This window comes from Uranotaenia lowii, chromosome 3 (genome assembly GCF_029784155.1).
Source record: "Uranotaenia lowii strain MFRU-FL chromosome 3, ASM2978415v1, whole genome shotgun sequence".
NCBI lineage: Eukaryota > Metazoa > Arthropoda > Insecta > Diptera > Culicidae > Uranotaenia > Uranotaenia lowii.
In genome coordinates this window covers 20,359,015-20,366,161 of record NC_073693.1, presented here as the reverse complement: position 1 = coordinate 20,366,161, position 7,147 = coordinate 20,359,015, and the positions used below count along the sequence as shown (strand labels likewise).

Here is a 7,147-nt window from a genome sequence, read left to right as displayed (position 1 = left end):
TAGATGGATTGGGCACATGTTGCGAAAAGATGAGAATGAGATTTGCAGAAAGGCGCTTGAATGGAATCCAGAAGGACATCGGAGAAGAGGCAGACCTAGAAACTCGTGGGGGCGAAGCCTAGCCGCAGCCGCTTCTATCAAAGTGATTTTTTTATCGATCCTGGCGAAACAGGCGTATGCAAAAGTATTGTAAAGTGATTTTTCATCTACCGAAAAAATTGATCGATTGCATCACCCAAAACAATCAATTAACGAACGCGCCGATAGTGGTGCACCCGTGCAAATCTAGGTCAACACCAGGAATAAACACATACGGTATTAAGTTTGAGTAAACCCATAAATGAGTAAACGATTGCCTTAATTGTAATCATTTCGGAATAAAAATATTCTAGCGTGGCATTATACGATTCTGTGCGGTTTCTGCATGTTTTCATTCTAATCGCTCGTTCTGACTGATCGGAAAAATAAACATGAAAGAACTGTAAAAAGATAAGCCACAAAAGTTCAGTTTCTACTACGCATCACTAAGATGGACAGGACGGCTGCGGCGACCGATCTACAGCACTACTATCTGGAACTATCGCCGGATCCAATTCGATTCGACGCCGTCAGCCAGTTGACGAATGTATTCTTCGACGATGCCAAACAGCAGGTAAGCTAGCTTACGTGATTCACAAACCTTGGATCGATGTAGCTTCCATTTTTTCTCTTTTATCAGGTTTTTGCGGTCCGTTCCGGAGGAGCCACCGGCATTGTGGTCAAGAGTGCGACTGATGCCCAAAACATATCCTTCTGCATGGAGGACCGTGGTACGATTCGGTCGATAAAATTCTCCCCGGACAATCAGATTTTGGCCATTCAGCGGAACGAAACGTCCGTCGAGTTTGTGCCGTTCACCACCGGGGGAGTAACGCAACAGCTTCAGCCACTGGTGCAGGATATGTTCATCCATCATGGGAAAAACAGCATCTACGGGTTTGTTTGGGTTCAGGAAAGACAGGTGGCGCTGATTTCCAATGCCGGAGTGGAAATCCACTTGCTCAATTTGGACAAAAAATCACTCAAGTCGGTAAAATCTCTCAACATGACCGTAAACTGGTTCAGCTTTTGTCCGACCTCGAATTTTGCACTACTATCGGCGAACATGGGCACGATTTTGACACCGATTCTACTGAAAGCTTCGACTATTACCAAGCTTCCTCGATTAGAGCTGGGAACCGGGCAGAGTTGCTCGGGTCGGGATGTAACTTTGGCTCAGCTCCATGGAACGAATGCGATAATGATTCTGAAGCAGCTTCAAAACCGACAGTTTGAAGTTGTGATCTATTTGTTGAACGGTCCTGGGCTGGCCCCTAGGAAATCGCACATTCTGCGACTAGGTCAAAATGGACGGTTTGCTATGAACATCGTCGATGATGTTATAGCAGTTCATCATCAAGCTACGGCCACCTCGATGCTGTTCGATATTGCGCTCGGGGGAGTGGAGACAGAACCGGGTTCGGGGGCCATCATTCATCAACCGATAATCCCAGCCAAGACCATCAAACCGTTTTCGTTGGAAGTTCCAAGCATTTCTCTCGATGGCCAGACGATGAATTGTGATCTTTGTAAGTTGATGTTGTTAATTTAATATATTTCGAATTATTTTAACTTTTTTAAACCTGTTTTAAGATTCCCAGCATTGGGTCCTTTTTCAACCGAACATAGTGATCGATGCTAAATTGGGATGTCTGTGGTATGTTCAATTGAAGCTGACTACTCTATGCACATTGATCACGGATCGGCTTCGTTTGGTGGAATTTCTTCTTCAACGCACCGAAGGCAAATCTGTTCTGCTGAATGTAGTCAAAGAAATGATGACAACCAACTACAGCGGAACGATGCTACCAATAATAGAAAGCATCTTCAACAAACTTAACTCACTGTACAAGACCGTCTTGGACAGTGAATTGCAAAGTCAGATGGCTCTATTGGCACTCACCATCAAGTCTCAGCCGCAAAAAACCATCTCAACACCCCGGGTTATAATCGATCAATCGGACATGTATACGGTAGTATTTGCCACCATGAGCGAATACGAACAACTTGGCAAAATTTTGCTGCTCTATCTACATTCCCTAGCCCGGCACGGAATAACGCCAAGCCACGAGCTGAGCAAACAGATAGTGATCGATCTTGTAAAACACAAGCAGTTCGTCACCCTGGAACAGTTGCTGAAGTATTCCGCCCTAAATGAATCCAAACCGCTAGCTTGCTTTCTGCTGTCGCTATCCAACTCGGATCCATCGATAGCGCAGATGGCCCTGGACATGCTTGCCCGGCTGAATGCCCACGAAATTATCCTGGAAGTGCTGCTTGAGAAGGGTCAGGTCATTGAAGCGCTCCGCATGGCTAAGGAGCAGCTACCGAATGGGGCCGATAGTCTGCCCGCCCGAAAATATCTGGAAGCTGCGTTTAAAACGAACGAACCACTCATTTTCCACTCTGTGTATAGCTTCTTCCAGGCGAAGAACGTTCGACTTCGGGGGTCTCCGGATTTTTTGAAACGTTAGTATGATTTTTCATTTTTGATTTGACGTAAATTTTATTCAACTAATTTTTTTGTTTCTTCTCATATTTGCAGATGAACAATGTGGAGAGTACGTGCAACATTACCAAAATTTGATTACTTCACAATGTCTGTAGCTAAGGTAAGTGAACCTGTGTTTGTTGTATTTCTGCGATAATTATGATTCATATACGCTATAAAGGAGATGATTTATTTAAACCATATTTAAGGCATATATTTCTTTACGTAGTGGATATTACATGTCTCAACATTTTTATTAGGCAGCAATCTACAACAGGACCCAAAATTTGAACTGAGGGTTAGTAATTTTAGTTTGCAACTTTAAATTGGTATTAGTTCTTGAATCAGCAAACTTGATTTGATTTGAAATACGTTTATTTGAAAGGGTGCCGTGCGCACCCTTCCAGCAAACTTGAGGGTAAACGTTAAAATGCCTAACAAAATATGATTGAGATTTCAAAATTATTAGCTTGAGGGAAAAGTTCTCAAAATCTGACATTCACACATGAACCAGTACTTTTGAAAACTTTATCTTTTTTTTTCCTAGACCATCGATTGAGAATTTGAACAAAAATTGATAATTTTTCAAGAACCTACTTATGGGAGAAAACACAAATGTGAAGCTGAACATAGGTCGCAATAATTTGAGCTGCAATTCATTCAGCCCTTTATCCTTCGGATTGCACAGTTGGAAGTCTATCGAGAACAGCTTGAGCCTGGAACAATAAAGTTGTGTTTACCACACTTTTACTAATCAAACGCCCCATTTACCGTATTGAACCACATGGTGTTAGGTTTGAAAATCATTCGGGATATGAAACCCATCCCACTAGTCGGAGCAATCCCGTGCATGTGCAGATGTTTAACCGTAGTAAACGGCGGTATGTGGAACCCGAACAGCGCCTGTCCCAACTCCACCTGGTGCTGGTCCCTCAGTACGTTCTCGAGCTCCCGTTTCATTTCCTCTACTGTCTCAATAGAAAAAAGAAAAAAAATTGAAACCTCCTATCAAAAATTGAAAGGAAACCTACGCAGCGGTCTATCGGTGCCGGTCAGAGCGCGCACATCGTCAATGTGCTGTTTGGGAACCGCTAGCAGGTGGTGCTCGGCAGCCGGCCGAATATCTTTGAAGATACTGAGCCGTTCGTTTTCGTACACTATGGTGGCGTTTGGATCCTTGCCGGCGACGATTTTGCAGAAGATGCAACGCTCCAGAATGGAGGGCGAGGTCATTGTGGTTTGTTGAAGATTGATTTTGAGTTTTGATTTGGTTCAATTGGCTTTAATCAATCGAAAAAAAACTTTTGCAATCTGGAGTAAGACTCGAGAGTTTTTGTACTGATAAGCTTATTTACAAATAAGCGTACCAATAAGCTTATTTACAAATTTCAATCGACAGTATGTTGCACACAATGTATTGCTAACTTGTATGCAATACTCAGTGCTTGGAATGTGGTATAATTTTTCAGTATGGCTTTTCTACATTACAATTCGTGTAAACTATAGTGTACAGTACCTCTAAATATATGCCGAGATAGCTTTAGCTGGCTGTCCGAAATTATTCTAAGTTCTTCTTCTCCTTCGTTTTAATGTTTTGGCCAGAGAACGTTACTCTAAACACCAGATTCTAAGGTCAATGACGACTGTTGACTTGTCGTTGATATTCATGTTTTAAACGTTTTAAGAGGCTACTAAATCCAGCTTCATCATCTCGCTGATGAAGAAAACGTCTTTGGTGACATGGCTGGCGGTCACAAAAGACAGTAAAAAGTACTAGATACGCTGAAGGAAGTAGATGTTTTCCCTCCCGGTTACAATCTAAGGATTGAATAACGCCTCGGCTTTTTAAAATTCCGAAACCGATAACAATCTGCCACGTCTTTTGAGGAAGCTGCGCTTTACCGACAATAAAAATAACCGCATCTACCATGCTATCTTTAGTTGGGCCAATCGGAAAAGTCAATTTCCTAAAAAGCCACTTGAACATCTTCGCCATTATGTTTTAATGATTCCAGTTTATTATTGTCAGAGTAATAAGCGAATACCTGAAAACTAGTTATTTTCATATTATTTTCATTTCAGAATGCTTGCATGGATAGACTAAATTGTCAGAACATGCTTGCTTTATTTAAAATAAAAGGTCAGTTAAGTTCTACTTACAAGGAACGTTCCAATTTATTTACAAATTGAATGCGACTAGTGATGCAATCGAGTGTGCACACTAGGGGCATACAACAGCTTTTTCGATTCAATGATGACACATAAGTCGTTAATGATGAGAGGAAAGAATAAAGGTCCCAGGTGACTCTCTTGAGGAACTTTAGAAAGCAATCAAGAAGAGTTTTGAGTTATAAAGTATAGAAAGTACAAAGACAATCTGCGAGGTCAATCCGATTCAAAAACAAACTGCCGTCATCTGGCAACCCTGTAAGTGAGGTGGTACGCATGCAACGGACGGTCCCTTTCAATATCATAAAAATTTGCCAAAAATGTAAACATTCCACGATACAATTCCAAGTACGGCTTATTAGGTCAAAGATTGTAACACTTATTAGAAGTTCTTAAAACATTTGAAAGCGTTTTAAGCTATATATTGTAACATTTTAGAATACTAAAAAAAACGATGGATTTTAACTCTATTTGAGTTGATATCTATCAACATAAAGTTTGAAGAAAATTTTCATCCGGTCAATGTAGAATTATTAAAAATGTCTGAATCAAAGCTGGACATGGTAAGTATCAAAACAAGTTCTTATTGCATTTATCTTCAACTTATCGGTAAAATACCTTCACCAGACAGGTGACGATGACATGGCCACCAGAGTATTCTGGGAAATACTGTCTCCCCTGGGCTACATACCCCAACCAATTAAGGACGCCCTCAAAACTACTGGATTCGACAATCTTCTATCGCTATCTGCCATGCGTGAATCCGACCTGGATGAAATTACTGCCCAACACAAACTACCGATGGGTCACCGGCGGCTGATTCGGGTCCTCTCGGAACGAATCAACCAGCTAGGGCTGGAAGATCTCACAGCCAAATTGCTAAGAAAACTAGACCGCCAAGCCACCACCCTTGTGAGAGTGTCCAAACCCACACCGCCAAATCCCACCAGTACCGATTCACGGGATGATGCGTCTCCACCAGCTCGTCCGGTCCCATCGGGAGAGGCATTAGTCGAAATCTATCGAACCAAACTCCAGCAAAACATCCTATCCTGGCTAACATCCCACGGTGAAGCTGGTACGAAAGAAGTCGAGCTACAGGACATCAACATCAACGTATCCATGCAGGACGGAAAACTTCAGGGTTCGGTCATCTGTCCCTTCTGTCGAATGGAAATCAAAATCTACATTCGAGCACCGGATGCCGACAGCAGCGGGGCCATAGCCAATTCTAACTACATCAAACACTATAATCGGATGCACCGGAAAATACCACTTCCGTCGAAGTCATCGCCCTCGACCTGCGGCAGTAGCAGTAATTGGCCATCCACGTTTACGATTGGAACCTCACCACCACTGACTCTGGAACAACACCACCAAGCTCTCGCTCAGCTGCATGCCGAACAACAGGCCGCGGCAGCATTTGCGGTAGCAACTGCTGCCGCCAATAGTTCCGGCGGAGGGGCTGGAGGTCCTAGTGGGCCGACCGCTGCCCAGCTGGCTGCTAATCCGGCAGCCGTTTACGAATTACTTTTCAAACAGGAATCAAACAGTTGGGACGACTAGTAGTGCAGTAACCAATGTGTGCTGTGTATCGAGTGTGCATGAAGTAGGCAAACCTAGCTATCGTGAAGTTATCGGCATTTATACGTAGTTGTTTTTTATAGAAACTTGTATACTACAGAGAGAATATTTCCGTTTCCATCCATACTTATCTTAAAAACTTGTGATTTAATTTTTAGGAATGATTGTGAACGTACTTTATCGATTAGATTTGCAAAAATGTTTACCCTGACGTATAGTAAATAAATAGTATTCTTCAAACCTAAACTTTACGGGTTTATTTTGCGTAGTTAAAAGTAACAGTCGAAGTGACAACATCCGGGCATTTGTGAATTTTTTTAATTTAATTAAGTCTTTAGGCATTTAATGAACAAAGTTTAAGTAATTAACTCGGTCTGTGACAACCGGTCTTCAATCTCTCAAATATCTTACATTCGCCAAATCCTCCTTCCCCTGATCTTAGCATATCGTTCCAACTGGATTTCTAGCAAACACCTACAGCATGTCCTGTACAGCGAATTAACTTCCGCTGAATATACAATTCGATACGTTTTGATTCATGAAACTTTTAAACCGGGTTTTTTCCGATTTTTTTTTCAACTGCCAAGGACATTGTTTCTTTCCATTCTAAGTGACTGCCAAAGGACTTGTGGCGGAATTCTCGGACTTGCATTGCCGAGCTTTCGCCTGAATAGATTTCAAACGAGAGAACAATAAAACAGTCTTACTTTGTCTTGTATGCTAAACGGTCGACTTTTAATTCGAGAATCAAATCCCCACATTGGTGACCCCGACGCGAAAAAATATAAAATGTCGGATAACGAGCAGGAGGGGCAGCCACATCGT

The 7,147-nt window shown here is 42.2% G+C and overlaps 3 protein-coding genes across 5 annotated transcripts; 2 read left to right on the top strand and 1 right to left on the bottom strand.

The window, feature by feature from the left end:
- Positions 1-438: 438 nt before the first annotated feature.
- Positions 439-2,772, top strand: LOC129753007 (regulator of MON1-CCZ1 complex). Of its 3 annotated transcripts, none has more exons than XM_055748800.1 (4): positions 439-652; positions 719-1,607; positions 1,708-2,547; positions 2,624-2,772. In XM_055748800.1, the coding sequence occupies exons 1-4, from the start codon at positions 530-532 to the stop codon at positions 2,683-2,685; spliced, it is 1,914 nt and encodes a 637-aa protein (XP_055604775.1). In that variant the 5' UTR covers positions 439-529; the 3' UTR covers positions 2,686-2,772. The 3 variants fall into 3 exon arrangements, with proteins under 3 accessions (XP_055604775.1, XP_055604776.1, XP_055604774.1); XM_055748801.1 differs by having other exon boundaries at positions 1,672-2,551; XM_055748799.1 differs by having other exon boundaries at positions 440-652; positions 1,672-2,547.
- On the bottom strand, positions 2,614-3,949 carry LOC129753008 (adenosine 5'-monophosphoramidase HINT3-like). The gene is made up of 3 exons (XM_055748802.1): positions 3,601-3,949; positions 3,341-3,537; positions 2,614-3,285 (listed from the first exon to the last, which is right to left on the bottom strand). The coding sequence occupies exons 1-3, from the start codon at positions 3,800-3,802 to the stop codon at positions 3,238-3,240; spliced, it is 447 nt and encodes a 148-aa protein (XP_055604777.1). The 5' UTR covers positions 3,803-3,949; the 3' UTR covers positions 2,614-3,237.
- A 1,119-nt stretch (positions 3,950-5,068) lies between these two features.
- Positions 5,069-6,587, top strand: LOC129755604 (uncharacterized). The gene is made up of 2 exons (XM_055752176.1): positions 5,069-5,301; positions 5,366-6,587. The coding sequence occupies exons 1-2, from the start codon at positions 5,278-5,280 to the stop codon at positions 6,302-6,304; spliced, it is 963 nt and encodes a 320-aa protein (XP_055608151.1). The 5' UTR covers positions 5,069-5,277; the 3' UTR covers positions 6,305-6,587.
- Positions 6,588-7,147: the final 560 nt, after the last annotated feature.

Excerpts from the sequence above, each read along its gene's own strand:
- LOC129755604 (XM_055752176.1), top strand. The coding sequence starts at position 5,278 with ATGTCTGAATCAAAGCTGGACATG. Across the intron at positions 5,302-5,365 it reads CTGAATCAAAGCTGGACATG|ACAGGTGACGATGACATGGC; the intron begins GTAAGTATCAAA and ends TACCTTCACCAG.
- LOC129753008 (XM_055748802.1), bottom strand. The coding sequence starts at position 3,802 with ATGACCTCGCCCTCCATTCTGGAGCGTTGCATCTTCTGCAAAATCGTC. Across the intron at positions 3,538-3,600 it reads CGGCACCGATAGACCGCTGC|TAGAGGAAATGAAACGGGAG; the intron begins GTAGGTTTCCTT and ends CTATTGAGACAG. Across the intron at positions 3,286-3,340 it reads ACACCATGTGGTTCAATACG|GCTCAAGCTGTTCTCGATAG; the intron begins GTAAATGGGGCG and ends TTATTGTTCCAG.
- LOC129753007 (XM_055748799.1), top strand. The coding sequence starts at position 530 with ATGGACAGGACGGCTGCGGCGACCGATCTACAGCACTACTATCTGGAA. Across the intron at positions 653-718 it reads TCGACGATGCCAAACAGCAG|GTTTTTGCGGTCCGTTCCGG; the intron begins GTAAGCTAGCTT and ends CTCTTTTATCAG. Across the intron at positions 2,548-2,623 it reads GTCTCCGGATTTTTTGAAAC|ATGAACAATGTGGAGAGTAC; the intron begins GTTAGTATGATT and ends TCATATTTGCAG.